Below are 20,070 nucleotides of genomic sequence, written 5' to 3'. Positions count from 1 at the left end.
TATAGAGTGGCACAGTGAGCTTTGACACTATGAATTATGGGATCCATGCCCAGATAGCTTTACTGCTTCTCACGGTTACATATAGTGCCCTTGCAGACATGGGGCGTGACAGCAGCATGCTGATATCAACAATGTGTTTGCACTGGAGTGGGTTAGGCTACTGCTCATTGACTAACCTGCAATTGCATACCCACGGTTAGCATGCAGTGAAGACATAGCCTGAGTAAAAAGACACAATGTGCCCAAGTTGATGTACAAGGATACCAGAGAATGGGGGAGGCATCTTACATACTATACACCAAGGCATCATGCACAGTTTGGCCCCAGAGATATTACTTTAGTATCACATTTCAGCCCTTAACTTTCTAAATCATTCAAATAAAGTGAATTACTTTACGAAGTAATCATCATTACTTTTCATTGTTCTCTTCCTTTCCGCTCACAGATATTTAATTTTAATATTTGGTTCCATTATTTTAATAGAAGCCAAAACCAGAATTTACCAGACAGTAACTACAAAGATTGTTTTTTCCCCATTTTACACTATTGAGATCAAATTTGCTTTTTTTATTCCAATTACCCACTGCCTTCCCCTGTTGTCAATGACTTATCAAAAATAATTTATAGTGGTTCGGTGTGTTTGTTAGCTAATTCTCTTAAGATACAAAGACATATATACTCTGGACCTGCTGATTAGTATAGTTCAAAGGCTTTTGTTGTGTTTTTTTTAAACCATTCGTCTTCTTTTTATCAACACTACAAATGAAAAAAAATCTTCATTTCTTCCTAAGTCTCAATACTTACTCATATTTTCTTGTGTAGAAACAATTCAGTGATTACTCTAAAATGGCTGATACAACCAATTCCGTAAGACTTCTTATTTACAAATGGACGGTTTGGTACTTTCTAGTATTTGTTTTTCTTGACCAACTATTTGGGTCAGTTAGTTGTATCTCAAAGCAAGATTGATTTTTTTTTTATAAACTCATTCTGATCCTAAAATATATGGAGTACTTAGATATATGGTGAAGGTGAGCAATGGAGAGAAACAAAAACATATTTTCAATAAACAAGAAGTGAAGTTTGCTAACAAAAAGTCCACCCTAGGGTTTGTGAAACTGCTTTTCTGTGACACTGAACAATCTCTGAGCCACAAAACCCAGTAGGATCAGTATTTGAAACTCCAGTTTATCATCCCAATATCTATATTTTAGCAACAGAAGCCTAAAATTGCGCAATATTTACTTTTTATATTGTGATTTTCTCTCTTTTCAATAAAATTCTGCTTTATTGACAACAAACTGACCTGGGTTTTAGATGGTATGAATTGGTACAGTCAATTTCTTACGCTACATTGTGCCTCAGAGGAAAAAAAAATTGAAACTCTGACCTTGAAACAGGAACTCATAATGGCTTGTACAGTACAGAGTAAGATCCAGAAAAGATTTAGCTCTACCTTGCCAAACAGTTACACAGTACCAATGGAGAGGGCCTTTGTGAGCTCAGGTAGTGCCAGATAAATTACCTGAAAGTTACTATTGGCTACCACTGGAGGTAGCACTGCCTACTTGCTAAAACGCCAAGCTAGCATTGTGGAAGTTTAGCTTTAATTCACAGTTCTGCCACTAAGTTGCTGTGTGACCTTGGGAAACTCAACATCTTGGTGCCTTAGTCTCCCAATTTACAGAATACGGGTATGCTACCCACTTTTGTAAAGTGCTTTGAAATCTAAAGATGAAAAGTACAAATCATCATCATCATCATCTTTTCATGCAAGCCTTAAACAAATCTACATATTTTTGCTTTATTCCCGCCCCCGTCTCCATTTCTCATAGGCTTCAGATCTTTAAGAACTATCCTTGTGAAATCCAACAGGCTTTCCTATGTTCTTTCACAGCAATTCTTTTAAACATCCAAGAGAGCTTTTGTAATTTTTGGTTTTGTTTTTAAGGAAAAATCTTTTATCGAGATTGCAAGTGAATTTATCTCAGGGAAACTAAACAAACGTCCTCTGAGTTCTGCTGTGCATTTAAGTGCTTGGCATATCGTCCAAGTCCTGCTGTATGACACTGATACCGTGAGTAAGTCAATCATAATTCACACATTTAAAACCTGCTCAAATTTTACTGATAACCTAGCTTGCATTTTGTTGTCACTGGTGTTTGTGTAGTGAAGTAACAGGTAGATGGAGGCTTAAACTGCAGTGAAATTCAAAACACAGTAAGAGTCAATGTTTTCTTCCCCCCCCCCCCCCGTTTCAGTATTTCTATTTTACAGGAAATGTGCAGTCAAACAAGGAAAGATGCATAAGAAATAAGAGCTCATGAAAATAACAGCACTCAGGAGACCATTGTAAATTTATATTAGATATTAATATTCATCAACATGTTTATCAGTAACCTTCCCGAAATGGTGGTGAGGGTGATCCCTATATATTGTAGATTCCGCAATATGTTGCAATTTCAAACACTATTGCTCTTTATTCCTATGGGCTAATTCTTTGATGGTCAGTAAAATGCTACAGTATGGTGAGTTTATGGAATTTTACATCTGTTTTAGCGGTAACCTTGCAGTACATCTGATACTTCATATGGGTGCCGTGTAAGAAATTAGATAGATTAATAGATTCAGTTAGGGCACCAGACTGAGAATCAGGAGACATGAGTTCTGTTCCAAGAATTGTCACTGACTCACTACATGACCATAGGCAATTCATATAACTTCATTGCCTCAGTTTCCCCATCTGTAAAATGGTAGTAATCATACTTACCACCTTTGAAAAACACTTTGCGATCCATTGAAAGCACTATGAAAGTTCTAAATATTATTACTATTATTTTCTGAGTCATTATTCTAGTGGGAACTGTCAAAACTTCTCAGTTTTGTAAACAGCTCCATGTTACATTGTCTTGTAACATGATTGTGTAGGGTTTCCATTGTAAAGAATAAGTAATGAGTACTAAGCCTCATGGATGATGCTGTTGATCTGACAATAACTGTTGAGATTTCAGTGAAGCCTGGGGACTTAGGCACCTAACTCCTCTTGAATTTCAAGAGGAGTTGGAGCATAGAATTGTAGGACTGGAAGGGACCTCGAGAGGTCATCTAATCCAGTCCCCTGCACTAATGGCAGGCCAATGCATTATCTAGACCATCCCTAGTAGGTGTTTGTCTAACTTGCACTTAATCTCCAAAGATGGACATTCCACAACCTCCCTAGGCAATTTGTTCCAATGCTTAACTACCCTGACAGAAGTTTCTCGTAATGTCTACATAAACCGCCCTCACTGCAATTTAAACCCATTGCTTCTTGTCCAGCCCTCAGAGGTTAAAGAAAACCATTTTTCTCCCTCTTCCTTGTAACAACCTTTTTATGTACTTGAAAACTGTTACCATGTGCCCTCTCAGTCTTCTCTTCTCCAAACTAAACAACCCCTCCTTTTTTCCCCCCAATCTTCCCTCATAGGTCATATTTTCTAGACCTTTAATAATTTTTGTTGCTTCTCTCTAGACTTTCTCCAATTTGTCCACATCTTTCCTGAAATGTGGCACCCAGAACTGGACACAATACTCCTATTGAGGCCCAATCAGTGTGGAGTAGAGTGGAATTATTACTTCTTCTGTCTTGTTTACAACACCCCTGCTAAGACATCCCAGAATGATGTTTGCTTTTTTGGCAACAGTGTTGACTCATATTTAGGTTGTGATCCACTATGACTCCCAGATACTTTTCCACAGTACTCCTTCTTGGGCAGTCATTTCCCATTTTGTATGTGTGCAGCAGATTATTCCTTTCTAAGTAGAGTACTCTGCATTTGTCCTTACTGAATTACATCCTATTTACTCCAGAACATCTCTCCAGTTTGTCCAAATCATTTTGAATTTTAATCCTATGTTAGATGTCCAATCTTTGCTAAACTTTTTGGTGAAAACAAACAAAAAAGTCACTTAGCACTTCTGCCATTTCCACATTTTCTGTTATTGTCTTTCCCCACTCATTTGAGAGTAATGGGCCTACCCTGTCCTTGGATGCCTATCTCCCATAGATTCCTTTAAAAATCCCAGCCAATGCTGCCATATGTTCACTTTTTTATATGCTAGCAGACTAAGAACTTAAATTATCTGGTAGGGTGTAGGATAACTTAGAAAGTTCCTTAGTTGAAGGATGGGGAACAGTCAAAAATAAGGTAACAGAAAGTTTAAATTTTCAGATGTTTTTCCTTTGCATTAAGTCTCTTTATCATGTATGAAGAAGTGGTTTTTCCATATTTTCAAATATCTGATGTATAATATAACATTTTATTCAATGCTGTTAAATGGTAAACAAATGTTTATAGAGAAACAATGTTAACTATATATCCATAGACTCAAATACTCACCATACTGCAGTTACTGTTCGCTGAAATGCACTTCTTGTCATCACACCACTGGCAACCATTTGTATTGGCGGTACAACTGGCACAGTCTGCATATCTGTAACATCTGTCATCTGCAGCAGCTGTAGTACAAATGAGAGACAAAACAAATGGCAAGATGAAAGAGAGAGTGCGTCACATTTCTTAATTCACACATTTTTAACAGCTGCTTGGGACAATATCTGGCATTTTTTCATTGCAAACAATCTAAGATGCAATTTACTTAATAGGAAATCAACCATATTAGGTTAATGTTATTTACCCCCTTTAAAACACCTGTTCTTTAAACACATTAGTTGAAGTTTCATAAGACCCTGACCTGTCAAAGAAACAAACAGTCCTTGATTTGTAACCTATAGACTGATGCTAGAACAGAACATGGATCAAATAAACATGTTAATAGCCTTTTATTCTATCCCTTGTTCATTAATTTAACAAAGTGAGTGAAGTATACTTTTAGGCTTGACCTCTTTACAAAAATAGTAGGTCATTATGCAAGATGACAGCAGTAAAACAAGTAAAAACAAAACCTAACAGGATCATTCTGTAACTGACAAGAATCAATTCTAACTCTTAATTAATTTCATAAACTTTCAATACTGTATACAGTAGAACCTCAGAGTTATGAACAACTTAGGAGTGGAGGTTGTTCGTAACTCTGAAATGTTTGTAACAAAATGTTATGATAGCTCTTTCAAAAGTTTACAACTGAACATTGACTTAATACAGTTTTGAAACTTTACAATGCAGAAGAAAAACGCTGCTTTTACCCATCTTAATTTAAATGAAACAAGTACAGGAACAGTTTCCTTACCTTGTCAAATCTTTTTTTTTTTTTTAACTTTTCCTTTTTTTTAGTAGTTTACATTTAACACAGTACTGTACTATATTTGCTGTTGCTGCTGCTTTTTATTTTTATTTATTTATTTATTTGGTCTCTGCTGCTGCCTGATTGTATACTTCGGGTTCCAAATGAGGTGTGTGGTTCACCGGTCAGTTCATAACGCTGGGGTTTGTAACTCTGGGGTTCGACTGTAGTAAATTACCATGGTTTTAAAACAACCATTTGGAATATGGTACAAAGATAAACACTACATATTTTTAAGGAAAATAAGCATGTGTAATGTACATTTTACTAGATTTTCAATACAAAATATATTTGAAGAATAGTTTGTTTTCCAATATATTGTTTTTATTTTACTCATCTTAACTATTTCACTTGCCGTGTTACAATAATAGATAGTGTTGATATTTCTATACCCAACATTCTCTTGTGGGAAACCAACTGGAGTTGTTATTTTGAGGGCTCGTTGGTTTGTTTTTTGGGGTTTTCTGGCAATGAAGTAGCAAGTATGTGGCATTTTGGATATTTCTGCACTGCCATAATTAGCAGACTAATCACACATTACTTTTAAAAAATGTTTATACTTAGCAGTGAGCATGGCATTTACCATACTAAAAAAGTGTGTATGAGATTTACATGAAGATCAAAATGTATGTAAAACATACTGCAATATAATCTGTTTTACAAAAACATTAACCAATCTCTGTTTTGGTTTTACCTTAGCTAAATCATAACCGAACTTTAATATAGTCAGAAATCTAGTGGGATATATGCTGAGCTGTTCCAGGTTGCCCTTTAATCCCCTCAGTATAGGCTACATGAAGTCTAGGAGATGACCTAAAAATGAAGTCTAGATAACAGGATACAGCCATTTGGACTTCCAAGGTATAAAGCTTTCCTCTGAGTTGGAGTGAGGCTTCAGAAAAAAACATTGGAAGAGGCATGGTTTGATTGAGGTGGAATGCAGAAAATATCTTGGGCATAAACTCAAGGTGTGACCCAAGAGAGACCTTTTCTTTGTGAAAGACTGTGAAACATAGGTCAGCTAGAAGTACTTGAAGTTCAGACACACTCCTAGCAGAAATAATTGCTACCAAAAACTGACAGAAGCAGCAAAGATGATGTTGCCAAAGGTTCAAAAGGATGATCCATTAAGTATGACAAGACCAAGTTCAGATCCCTTGTGAAATGGGTTGTGGGTGTGTTGTCCTCAATGAAAACGTCAAAACGATTGCTTAGTAGCTGGTGACATGGACCTGCAATCGATGAAGCTAAACACGTATGGCGAAGAGGCTTAGATCTCCTTCTAGAGACATCCTGGGCTCTTGGCTGATAAAATGAGAACATATAATGAGATTGAGTTTAAACTGTTTCCATTTCATCATTAGAGTGTAAACTCTCAGAGAGCAGAGTTGCTCAAGAATTTTTTAACATGCACATGGTATCATAAGGATTTTTTTGGAGGGAAAACAGCTTAGAACCTTCAAACAAAAGGTCTTTGATCGAAATAGTTGTAGCCATGGAACGCAAAGCAGTGTCTGGTGCATCAATGGCTTCTTGAAGAGAAGTGCAGGCTCTGAGACATCTTTCAGGTCTTATTGCCATGAACGGTCTCTTGTAGTCTTCAAACAATTTGTCTGCAAATTTCGCTATTGATGACCAATTAATAAAATTGTATTTGGAAGGCAAAGCCTGGTAATTTTATACCCTCAGTTGAAGACTTGCAATGGTACAGGCTTTCCTTCCATACAGGATTTATTAGCTGAAATGACTACCAGAGGCTGAAATACAATAAGTCAGTGGTTCTCAAACTCCCCCCCCCCCCCCCCGAGGACCACCTGAAAATTAATGAGGGTCTCAGCGGACCACTTAATGATCTTTCCAAATGTTGTTGTCAGGTGCTGGAGCCTTCAGAATGTCTAAAAATTCATGCAGATTACCCTGCACAACTTCTGCTTGCACCCATAGGGATATGGCCACCATCATAATAAGATCCTGAAAGAGCTTAAAGTCTTGAGGAGGAGAGAACTCTGCTGTTATGGTCTCAGAGGAAGATGAAGAAATGTAGGGAAGTAGTTCTGTAGTTTCATTCCTGAGTTTCTCTTCTTCAGTTGGTCTCAACAATGGGGGTGGCTGATGGGCCAGAAGGGGGTCTTCCCTGACAGCAATAGAGGCTAGAGATGCTGACTTTCTTCCCAACTTCACTGCAGATGGGGATCTAGAAACACTGAGAGCAATCCAGAGTGCCCAGTAAGGCAAGGGTGGGTAGTTCAATCTCTGCACTGCACGCAGTGATGGATACTAAGCTGGCTTACAAGCTTTCCTGTTCCATACCATGGGTTAGAGCCGTGTCTGTGGAACGTGACCTTGAAGGTAATCTAGAAGACCTTGCAAGATGAATAGGTCATGCTCCAAATTTGAACAAGAGGAGTTGCAGCTCTCTTCAAGAAACAGAGGAGCTGCTCTGGTGGGTGGCAGGGGAGACAACAGACAGCAATGCATGCTGTTGCATAGACAGTAATGCTAAAGTTGAAGCTGGTTTTGTTAGACAAGTTAGATGTCTTCAAGTCACCAGGGTCTGATGCAATGCATCCTAGAATATTCAAGGAGATGACTCAGGAGATATCTGAGCCATTAGCTATTATCTTTGAAAAGTCATGGAAGACGGGAGAGATTCCCGAAGACTGGAAAAGGGCAAATATAGTGCCAATCTATAAAAAGGGAAATAAGGACAACCCAGGGAATTACAGACCAGTCAGCTTCACTTCTCTACCCAGAAAGATAATGGAGCAAATAATTAAGCAATGAATTTGGAGCAAATAATTAAGCAATGAATTTGCAAACATCTAGAAGATAATAAGGTCAAGTAACAGTCAACATGGATTTGTCAAGAACAAATTGTATCAAACCAACCTGAAAGCTTTCTTTGACAGGATAACAAGCCTTGTGGAAAGAGGGGAAGCAGTAGACATGGTATATCTTGACTTTAATCAATTTTTTGATACCGTCTTGCATGACCTTCTCATAAACAAACTAGGAAAATGCAACCCAGATGGAGCTACTATAAGGTGGGTGCAAAACCGGTTGGAAAATTGTTCCCAGAGAGTAGTTATCAGTGATTCAGTGTCATGCTGGAAGGGCATAACGACTGGGGTCCTGCAGGGATCAGTTCTGGGTCTGGTTCTGTTCACTATCTTCATCAATGATTTAGATAATGGTATAGAGAGTACATTTATAAAGTTTTCAGATGATACCAAGCTGGGAGGAGTTGCAAGTGCTTTGGAGGATAGAATTCAAATTCAAAATGATCTGGACAAACTGGAGAAATGGTCTGAAAACAAAAAACTCACTCAGCACTTCTGCCATTTCCACATTTTCTGTTATTGCCTTTACCCACTCATTGAGCAGTGGGCCTACCCTGTCCTTGGTCTTCCTCTTGCTTCTAATGTACAGTAGAACCTCAGAGTTACAAACACCAAAATTACAAACTGACCAGTCATCCACACACCTCATTTGGAACCGGAAGTATGCTGCTGTCTGATTGTGGAGACAAAAAAAAAAAAGCAAATATTGTAAAAGCAAGTACTGTTTCAGAGTTAAACGTAAACTACTAAAAAAAAGGGAAAGCAGCATTTTTCTTCTGCACAGTAAAGTTTCAAACTGTATTAAGTCAATGTTCAGTAGTAAACTTTTGAAAGAACAGCCATAATGTTTTGTTCAGAGTTGCGAACATTTCAGAGTTACGAACAACCTCCATTTCTGAGGTGTTCATAACTCTGAGGTTCTACTGTATTTGTAGAACGTTTTCTTGTTGCCCTTTATATCTCTAGCTAGTTTAATTTCCTTTTGTGCTTTGGACTTTCTAATTTTGTCCCAACACACTAGTGTTGGTTTATATTCATGCTTTGTAATTTGACCTAGTTTCCACTTTTTAACATTTCTTTTTATGAATTTCAGATCATGGAAGATGATCATGATCATGGAAGGCTAAGTTGGGGTAGTTTCCTAACATACTTCCTTTAGTTCCTACGCAGTAGGATGGATTTATTCTTGTGCCCTTAATAATGTTGCTTTGAAAAACTGCCAACTGTCTCTTAACTGTTTTTCACCTTAAACTTGATTCCTATGGGATCTTACCTAGAAGAACTCACTCTCCTCTCATGATCAGGGTCAGGTTCTAAAGAACACATCACCTTCTCAAGAAGAGGAAACTTGAGGCAGAATTCTCTGGACTTCTTTGTTCTTGCTGGGAAAGAGGTACATATGGGATATTTGTCCCTAACATGTCCCTCTCCCAAACACATCAGGGAAACAAGCTTGACTATTTATCACAGGTATTACAGACCTGCAAGTGGCACACTGCTTAAATCCTAGGGATCTCTCCATGATTCAAAACATCCAGAGAACAAAGAGTGAACTACCTAACTGAACTACAGCTATGAAAACTATGTACAGTATTTTTAAAAGCTGGCCAGTAAAGAAAACCAAAGTTCAAGAACAACAGGGAACTCCAACTCTCACATGAGCAGTCAGAAGGAACTGAAAGGGAGACAGTAACCAGGCCCATTTTATACCCTCAGCTCTGCATAAGGATAGCGGGGGTGCATACACTACCCATTGGTACTACTGGCAAAAGTCTTGAACTCAAGTGCACTGTGCTCTTATACACATATGCACCTACAGTGGAATCTATATGTGAACAATCACTTGAAGGAGAATTTCAAATTATTTCAAGACTCTATCCTACTTTATCCAAGGGCTGAGATCTCTCTCTCAGATCTTAACTATGCTGCTGATGTTGTTTTTCTAGTACAGGGCCCCGACTCGTTTTGTGAAGCACTCCAGAAAATGGAGGAGAAGTCAGCCAAGGTCAGCCTTCATGTTTCATGGTCAAAAGACAAAGCTGCAAAACCTAGGATCAGGTACATCTGCAACACCAATCTCTTTGAATAATGAAACTGTTGAAGCAGTCTCCAGCTTTCGCTATTTGGGTTCTAAAGTCCCTCTATAGAATATGGAATCAACATAATCTCAGCATGACAACCAAGTTCATGATCTATTCAAAGTGTATCCTCTCTGTACTGCTGTATGGTTGCGAAACATGGACACTATGCCTCTCAGACTGGGCAAAGCTGGAGGTTTTTCCACACAAAATGCCAACATTGTATATTGGACATAAAGTGGAACAACTTCATTCATAATGGAGAGGTTTACGGTTGCTCTGGTCTACAGACTACTGGGGCTTTTATCTGCAGCTTACGCTTTTCGGACATGTCGGAATGCCCCAAGATGTTCTGGTAAAAACCATTCTTCGAGTGGCTTGTAATATATGAGATAAAATTCCACTAACCAAGGGATGGAGGTAGCCCAGCGGCAGACCCCCATTACATGGGTGCATTAAGTCTGTTTTGATGTTGGACTTTTGGCCTGTCAAGCCCTTGCAGCTACACAGGAACAGACAAAATTGCAAATGATTGCTACAGCTGACCATTCGGCTAAATGCTGAAGACGACGACCATAGTGGTGAGGAGGCATTGAGCCACATTATGCATATCTTGGATCTTCACAAATGCCTGAAGGTCTACAGGACTTGTCCAGGATTAGAATGCCATTCCCCTTGCCCACGATACGAGGAATCAAACCTCATTCCCCCTCCCTAATGTTTCCACTGCCTTTTCATGATTTATTTGTATATCTATATGAATGAGAAGACATGATTTGGCTTTTTAGGATGATCAACCTATTTTTTTTGTTGCTTTTGAAGTTAGAAATTTTCAAGATTTGGAGGGGAGAAAAGAGTGGGAGGGGCAAAGTCTTTTAGATTCCTTATGAAATGGTTTACAGAAAAATAAGAAAAAGACAAGAAAAATTCTTCAGAAGCAATTTTGTGTGGTCGACATCTTTCTATGCTACGCAGCATTTGTTTCGAGCAATCATCAAATCATAATATGTTTGCAACTTTACATCCTGATGGGAGACAGTTTAGGAGAAAATTGACTGAAAAGTAAACTAGGTTTATATTAGAGGCACAGCAAATTTGCAGAAAGTATGATGGTAAAACAAACATTTAAAGCAGTTCAGCTGTTTAATATTATGGAGCTTATACATGTGTTGCACAGCCACATTTTGAGTGAACTGTTTTATATTATTCTCTCAGAAAGATACACAGAATGAGTATCAGATATGTGGAGTTGTACTGTATAACTGTGTTCATATAAACGACAAAAAAGCACTTACAACAGCAATTTAGCTTGCAAATTTTAGGAATGGTGTACAATAGCAATTGATAAAGATAACTTGCTGTACAGTTATCATGATGCCAAACAGAAAATCATAAGATAGAAACTAACACACATTTTGACATACTACAACATAAAGAATGCAAAAACCATCTTCCTGCTGTGACTGTATTATAATCCCTTACCCAATTCTCCAGTTAGACCTGTGAACTGTCTGAGCAAATGACACTTCCTCTATCCGCTATTTGCGTGTACAGACATGACTATATTGTTAATTGTCAATTTGGGAACCTGTGCTCTGGCTGCTATAATGGTTTCCATGGCTCAGAATAATTTGGGTAATTTTTTTTTTAAACACCACAAAGCAGGGAAAGGTGGAGAAAGAGGGAAGTCACTTCTCTGACTATATTTGAGCACCCTGGGTCAAATTCTCTTCTCATTTTTATCAGTGTAAATTCAGATTAACTCTACTGATGTAAATGGAGTTATTTTGGATCTACTTCAGTGTAACTAACAGAAGAATTTAGGTCCTTTTATTTATTCCTACCAGTTATGGTTTGAGTACTTTCTCTTTCATTTACAGATCTGTAATTTATCACTCTACTTATGGTTCTACAAACCTGGCACTACAAGGATGGGCTAACCGTAATCCTCACTAATATATCGCTCCAAAGGTCAGACAAACTTTCACCAGAGCATAAGCAAGATGGTCCATTTCAACTCATTATTAATGTAGAGTGTTATTCAATCACCATTATATTTTGTAAGCGCCACTTTAGAGTGTTTTACACAGGACAGGTGCAGGATATAAAACATGCTAGACAGTAAGATTTATGAATAGTAGATGTGAACTGCAACTAATTTATACAATATATGATTCTGAAGGGGTGTAGCTGGCCCTTTGTGACCCTCTGATGGAAGCTCTGCTATACCCTGCCCTAGTAAGGAGCAGCAAAGGTGGGTCCCTCCAGGCTTGCCTAAAAAGCCTGCACAGCTCAAATTCAAGCTCTTTTCCTCATCTACTGGTCCACTCATAATCCTGCTGCCACCTCCAACTGTTCTCATTTTCCTTACTCTCCACTCGCACTCAGTCTAGTTTTTCTGCTTTTCACCTATCTTCCCTCTATCTGTGATGCCTCCTATATCTGGAGCACTGTTCCTGTCCTCATCCAATAAGCACCTTCTTTCTCTGTCCTCAAATTCCTCTTTAAAACCCACTGTTTCAAGCAATGCTTCCTTTCTTTTCATCAGTGATCCCCCTCCCCCTCTACAGCTCTTGAACCACATCTTCGCTAGTGTTTTACTATCTTATATAGACCTGACTCTCTTTAGAGATTGAGAACATGTCATAGTTTTGTTTGGAAAGCTATATATAATAGCTATATAATGTTTATAAAATTATTAACCGCTAACATTATAAAAACACCTGCAGACCAGCACTGGCATTTCTGATGTCAAAAGAAAAGCAGATGGGTCAATTTGATGATAATATTTCTTAAAACTTAATGACCTCCAAAACAATGTATAAGAACGGCCATACTGTGTCAGACCAAAGGTCCATCAAGCCCACTATCCTGTCTTCCAACAGTGGCTAATGCCAGGTGCCCCAGAGGAAATGAACAGAACAGGTGATCCATTCCCCATTGCTCATTCCCAGCTTCTGGCAAACAGAGGCTATGGACACCATCCTGGCTAACTATCCTCCATGAATTTATCTAGTTATTTTTTAAACCCTGTTATAGTCTTTGCCTTCACAACATCCTCTGGCAAAGAGTTCCACAGGTTCACTGTGCGCAGTGTGAAGAAATACTTCCTTTTGTTTGTTTTAAATCTGCTGCCTATTAATTTCATTTGGTGACCCCCTAGTCCTTGTGTTATGAGAACGAGTAAACAACACTTTATGATTTTATAGAACCGCTACCATATCCTCCCTTAGTCATCTCTTTTCCAAGCTGAAAAGTCCCAGTCTTATTAGTCTCTCCTCATACAGAAGTTGTTCCATATCCCTTGTTCCATATCCCTTCTTGGAACACTTAGAAGATGTAAAATATTTTATTTCTATTTCTTTCCATTCTGACACCTTAATTATAAAATCTTTCCAGTAAAAGGAAGGAACTGTGAGGAAACTAAAATATATCCTATTATTCACCATTACATTTAATTTCTAAAGAGTTTTCCCTTACTATAAACTAAAGAGAGGGTGATAGCTGTCAATCCTGAAGCACCGTAGGTTAAACAACGGATGTTAAATATAAGAAAATTTCTTTATACAGTCATGGAAGCATTGCTACACTTGACATTATGCAAAATTATAATTCAATGAAGTGCAGAAAAGATAAAAAAAACACTTACCTGTTTTTCTGGTACACTTTGCTTCAAGGACGTTGTGAGCATGTCCAGATTCCCAGGATTCACAATGGTTTTTCTTCCACAGACATCTTATCCCTGGACCAGCATTTTTACACAGTTCTTCTTGTCTGAATGCTTCACAGTCTGGAGGCTTGTACACAAGGATATCATTCAACAGAACACTTGAAAAACCCCCAAATATGTACATGGACCTAATGACAAAAGAAAGGGAATATAAAATAATTGTTTTTATAAATAAAGCATTATTAAAGCTATACCCTCTTGCTTTTTTAGCCACCTTTACATATATTATGGCTGTATTCTTCACAACAGTCAAATTAAGACTGTGTCAGTGTTTCCCTTAAAAACCTCAAAGTTCATGTGGGGTTTTTTTTTTTTCCAAACATTTGCTCCAAGATGAAGCTTAAAATATGTCTAAACTCAGCCAAACTATATGTATTAGAAAAATATAGAGCAGTACATAGAAAATGAGTGGGAAGAAGGAAAAAGGACTGTGCAGGGAACAGTATTCTTTTTTGGTGTGAGGTAATGCGAACACATACTGTAGGAAATAGATCAGAACCTTTCGGAAGCGGTGTGCTGAGTCTTCATTTATTCACTTTAATTTAAGGTTCCGCGTGCCGGTAATGCATGTTTTTTTTAGAAGGTCTCTCTATAAGTCTATGTAACTAAACTAGTGTTGTATTGTAAAATAAACAAGGTTTTCAAAATGTTTAAGAAGCTTCATTTAAAATTAAATTAAAATGTTGATCTTATGCTGCCGGCCTGCTCAGTCCGCTGCTGATCTGGGGTTCTGTTGCCAAGGCCGGCAGTGGGCTGAGCGGGGCCTGCGGCCAGGACACCATCTGGCAAGAGTCTGGCAGCCAGAACCCCAGACTGGCAGCGGGCTATGCGGGGCCAGTGGCCGGGACCCCAGACCAGCAGTGGGCTGAGCCGCTCAGCCCACTGCCGGTCAGGGGTTCCATCCGCTGGCTCCTGCCAGCCATGATCCCAGATGCCAGACCCACTCAGCCCGCTGCCGGTCTGGGGTCCCAGCCCTGCCCACCTACAGTGGATACCTACCTTCTCCCTGGTTCTGGCCCATTCTCTTCCTCTCTCTCCACTGAGCTGAGGGTGGGAGTGCACTGAGAACAGGGCTGGGGGTGAAGGGTCTGGCCAGGAGCTAGAATGAGGGAGGGGGCTCAGGGCTGGGGCAGGAGATTTGAGTATGGGCACTTACCTGGGCAGCTCCCATTTGGTGTGAGGGGTGCAGATGGGAATGGGTGGGTGGGTGTGGGGGAGTGTGCAGGAGCTCCCATTTGGTGCTCCGGGTGGGGGTGGGGATGTGGGGGATGCAAGAGTCAGGATGTGGGGGGTGCATGGGGTGTGGGGGTGCTGGGTATGTTGGGGGGTGCAAGAGTCAGGGCAGAGAGCTGGGGACATGTGAGGGGTGTGCAGGTATCAGGGTGGCCAGCTGGGTATGTGTGGGGGTGCCAGAGTCAGGGCTGGGGTCGTGGGGGGGTGAAGGAGTCAAGCAGAGGGCTGGGTGTGTATGAGGGGGGTACAGGGCTCAGGGCACGGGCCTGGGGTGTGTGTGGGGGGGGTCAGGGCAGGCATCTGGAGGGGATATGCCCCTATTCTACCACCCGCTTCCCCAAGGCCCTGCCCCTGCTTCTTCTCTGCCTCTGCCGGGAGCAGCGAGCAAGCTGACTCTGCTCCTTCCCAACCCCCTCCCTCGCAAGAGCCATCAGCTGATTGGCCGGCAGAGAGGGAGGGACAGAGAGGCGGAGGAGGGGCAGGAACCCAGCACACTATGCGAAGAGGCAGGGGAGCTGGCAGGACCAAGCTTCTGCCCCCTGCCCCCCATTGGGGGAGGGAGGAGGTGGAGAGCGGAGGGCGGAGAAGAGCGGGATGGGACGGGATGGGCAGGATTTTTAATGGCACACAGCTACCTGCCAGGACTCCGGCAGGCAGCAGAATGCCATTAAAAATCGGCTCGCGTGCCATAGGTTGCCAACCGCTGAACTAGATGGTCTGCAGTAAGAGATTGGGACCAAAGAGCATTTCTCTTTGAGACAGAAGATTCCAAGGACAAGTAACACCAGCTAGCAGTCATGGACATATCTCTTAGCTAGCAGTAAATTTCTGGATTTGAGGCCATAGTTCTTCCCCCTTCTCATTTAAAATTAAGAAGATCTGAAGAATTAATCTAGATCTCTCTAGCATCATATACTCCCAAGTGGACCTCTTGTTTGGTAGTGATACAGGTATCAATGGGCTCTGAGGTACCTCCAAAGCAGTATAGTTTATGTTAAAAAGAGCTATAGTAATATAGTAAGATCTGAAGAACAACTGGGTATTTTACTGCAATTTTAATTCATTGTTAGCAGCCAAATTTTAAAGCTTCAGATATAGTTTAGATAAGAATCTGAATCCTTTAAATTTCACTTATCATATTTGTGAGAAACTAGCAATAGATACACTTTCATTATGAGCAATTCTTTTCTGCTAATGAAACAACCTACACATATTTCATTAGTGAATCTCAAATGCTGTGTCTGCTGATCATTGAAAATTTGCTGTGTTATTTATCTCAAGGAACTATTTTAATAAATATTACATATTATTGCATTATTTTTAAAGTAATATAATATTCATATGTAAAGTAACTTATATACTCCAATTATCGATGTGTTTAATTATTTACACATTCAGATTGGAAAATGATAAATCATGTAAAAAAGGCAACATACAATTGTTGGCATTTAAAAGTGATCATTTATGGTATCAACAGATGCCACATGTTAGGATATGTGTGAAACCCATGAGAGAGGGCCAATGAAAAAATGTTCTTTGAGGTCCTCCTAGCTAAGTCTACTATTAAACTCTTCCTTCAGAGGGATAATGTTTGCCCCACCATCACTGGATGAAGCAAGGAATTTGGCCATCAAGTCCTGCAAACCTCAAATGATCTGCCAAAAGCTAAAGCCACTTGCACAGAGGACATGTGTGTCCATGCCAGCTCTGGGGCCCACAGTATTGACCTCCCATTCCCTGCCAAAGTAGCCATGTTGGGTTTCCTCTGTGGACAGCAACCTTTACAAAGGGTTTGCTGTGGGCTGAAAAAATAATGTAGCCTGGAGCTGGTAACCGTTGGTACATACTGACTTTAATGATTATCACTGCATGGGAATCATGTAACGCTTACTTTTTCACACAATAAGTAAATTTCTCCTAGAAGTTTATGATTTTTTACACTAAATCACCTACAGTGTGTTACTGAATTTAGAAAATGAATTTATACATTATATCCAAGTGATTATTATACTTGGTGTTGGATTTCAAACACACTGTAAATCACTAAACATCCTTGCCACTCATTAAGCATTGGGGACCTTTGTTCAGCTGTATGGTGAAAGTGAATTGCCCCCTTTAACTGCAAAGATCCAGCAAGGAAGGAAGAGGGTTGTTGCCCCTTTATGCACCCCTCTCTCCCCGAAAGGATTACCAGTTCCAGGTAAAGATGTAGGAAGAAACACAGCTGGATGAGGTCAGTTGGGGAAGGAGACACTGCCCCCTTCCAGCTGACTGGAAGTGCGTGGGAGGTTATTTATACCCAAGGCAGTTCCAAGAAAGACCTCTAATGCAGACCAGGCTAGCAACACCTACCCTCCCCACCCATGGATCTTTATCTACTGCGGCCATTATGCTAGTTGCCCCTTTTCTCAGGGGGGCTGGGAAGGAATTTTCTCTCAGAAAGGCTGAGGCAAGGTGGGTATTTCACCTTTCACAGTGGGTTAGGGATCTGCTGGACTAGGAAATGGGGGTTGGGCCTGTACATGTACTCCACATAAAATGGTTATATGGTGATCAGATAAAATTCATTGGTAAAGGATTTAAACATGGCATCCTTTAAATGAGCAGTAACAGGGGATTTGGGGCTCCTGCAACTGGTATGGTGGGGAGTCAATCCCCTACCCTTTATAGCCCACTTAATGCTCACAAAAGGTGGTGGGGGGGGGTTGCAGAAGCAGAATGGATGGGACCAGGATTGAAAAGGGGGAGGGCTGACAGCAGCCCCCTGAGTATATGGAAATATATATGGTATTACCTGCACTGTACAATTATCTGCCAGGTACTCCCAGATATTTAAGAATAAAGTTGCAGCATAATCAAAAATCACATCCAGTGCCCCCTGTCCTGGCAGAGCCAGACAAATGTTCTACCCTCGGATTTATGTAAAGATTCTCTAAATCAACATGTTTCACAACTACCCCAAATAAATGATTTGATGTACTGATGACCAGGATATGTAACGTTGTTCTTGAGGGCTACTATTCATGTTAATAAATAACATCAACTGTACACATCATGGAATTGCACTTAATGTAAATGTAACTGTCATCATAGATTTTTTTTCTTCCTGCAAAAATGGTCAGAGACATTTAAAACATGCTTCATTTACCCATTACTGACAACTGCAGTGTGTCCAAATCTGTTCAAATCTCGATGCAGATTAGGTTTTGGTAAAATTTTCCATTCATCACAAGCTAAAAGACAAAAGGAAAGCATACCATTTCCTGTAATAAAGTTTCAAGAGACTTTCACAAAATATATGATATATGTAAATACCAAGATTAAATCAAAGCCATATATGGGCTATTTTTAGAGGAAAGTAACAATTTGAAACATGTCTTTTTCAAATGCCTTGATTAGTAATGCTAGTATATGATACCCACTTGAAAAAAAATATTCTTTCTGTTCTAAGATATTTAAATACTTATAGGATACAAACATATTTAAATGTCATTAAAATCATTTTACCTTAGTGATAACTAATTTTTCAAATGTCAGAGTAAAATATAAAAAACTCAAAAGCAAAAGTCACTTAAATATAATCTTCAAGTCTTTGCAATATCAACTTTAGCTTGGTTATCTAGACAGACTATTTTTTTAAAAAGAGTATAGTACATTGTCCTTAACTTTAAAGCCAAAGGTATTGTTGAGAAATAATATAAAAGCAATATATTGCTGCAATGTAGTCTGCTTTATTCTTTCAAACACACTAACAGATATGAAATTTCTTACACTCTTTCCCCACACCTAACCTCAGGACAGCATACTTATGTCACTAATACCTTGCTATAAATCAGGTGTTTTATTTTTTTAAACACAGAATAGCCATAGGTGAGTAATTGTGAGATTTTAAAATATAAACCAAGTAATTCAAACTAGCAAAAATGCCTATTCAGTAATATGAGCATGCACAAGGGCTATCATTAGAGAGAAATATTATATTATCAAACATTGGAGGGTGAAAAGCACATAGGTAGCTAACTATTTAACAATGGGCCAGGCTGACCTACTTCAAAGCACTTTTACAGCTTTTCAGGGAATTAGGTTTGTTTGCTAATTAAGGTTGCCTTTGAATACACATACAAATTAGATTTGCAATGCAAACTATAATGTTGTAGAGATGCTTTGTATTTTTAATGTAAAATTATCAAGATAGGATGTGCAAGAGCTGTTGCAAACCCATTTTATAGGGGGAAATAGGATGGGTATAGCTAATTTGGTATAATGGTTCTTGATAATCACAGAATAGTTCCTAGTCTGAAGTCTCCTCTAATTCCTCAACTGCCTCTTCCAGAGGTTCAGAGGGTCCAGATACAGAGGGTGAAGGAGAATGCCTCGACCTCACCCTGGGTGGACTTGGAGGCTTAGGGTACTGTTGGCAGTATACTGCCTGTGGGTCCCAGTAAGGCTACTGTGGTGGAAATGGTATGGATGGTGGCATCCTCCTTTGGTTCCTGTACCAGCCTTGAGTTTCAGATCCTGGGTGATATTCACGGTGTTCTGGTGGACCTGGTCTAGTAGCTGCAAGGAAAGGCTAGGAGTGACGGGATGAGTAGATTTACCCTTAATCCTCATTGTCTTCATCACTAAATAAAGCTGATCTGGGCAGTGTAGGAAGATGGCTCAGTATCAAACGTGCTGGAGTGAGGCCGATACCAAATAGTGGAGATTCTGGTGCCGAGGAGACCAGAAGATTTTTGTGGTAGAGAAATTGTTGCAATACCAACAGCTTTGATAAGAAGGTTTGTCAGTGGTACTGATGTGTTGCAGAGGCAGAAGGAGGTGCCATAGTCTGTAGCGTTGCCAAGCAGCCAGGTGCCACATGTTTGAGCTGCTCCAGTGGTACCGAGGCAGAGACTGTAGGGTC

General features: G+C 39.7%; 1 protein-coding gene and 1 long non-coding RNA gene across 29 annotated transcripts in view; one reads left to right on the top strand and one right to left on the bottom strand.

Moving 5' to 3' along the window:
- The window catches only part of ATRNL1 (attractin like 1), a 1,032,651-nt gene that overhangs the window by 717,773 nt on the left and 294,808 nt on the right, over nt 1–20,070 (bottom strand). For all 28 annotated transcript variants that reach the window (XM_039547653.1, XM_039547651.1, XM_039547655.1 and 25 more), the window contains 3 exons: nt 18,313–18,397; nt 13,851–14,059; nt 4,380–4,498 (listed from right to left, as the gene is read on the bottom strand). In XM_039547653.1, coding sequence (XP_039403587.1) covers nt 4,380–4,498; nt 13,851–14,059; nt 18,313–18,397 — 413 coding nt within the window. The remainder of the gene's footprint in view (nt 1–4,379; nt 4,499–13,850; nt 14,060–18,312; nt 18,398–20,070) is intronic.
- LOC120409487 lies at nt 1,997–14,064 on the top strand. The gene is made up of 3 exons (XR_005601315.1): nt 1,997–2,081; nt 12,082–12,172; nt 13,933–14,064. It is a non-coding gene; the product is annotated as an uncharacterized LOC120409487 (long non-coding RNA).

Source organism: Mauremys reevesii, linkage group 7 (genome assembly GCF_016161935.1).
Source record: "Mauremys reevesii isolate NIE-2019 linkage group 7, ASM1616193v1, whole genome shotgun sequence".
NCBI classification, from domain to species: Eukaryota; Metazoa; Chordata; order Testudines; family Geoemydidae; genus Mauremys; species Mauremys reevesii.
Note: the sequence above shows the minus strand (reverse complement) of the source record. Positions and strands in the feature narration are given on the sequence as shown.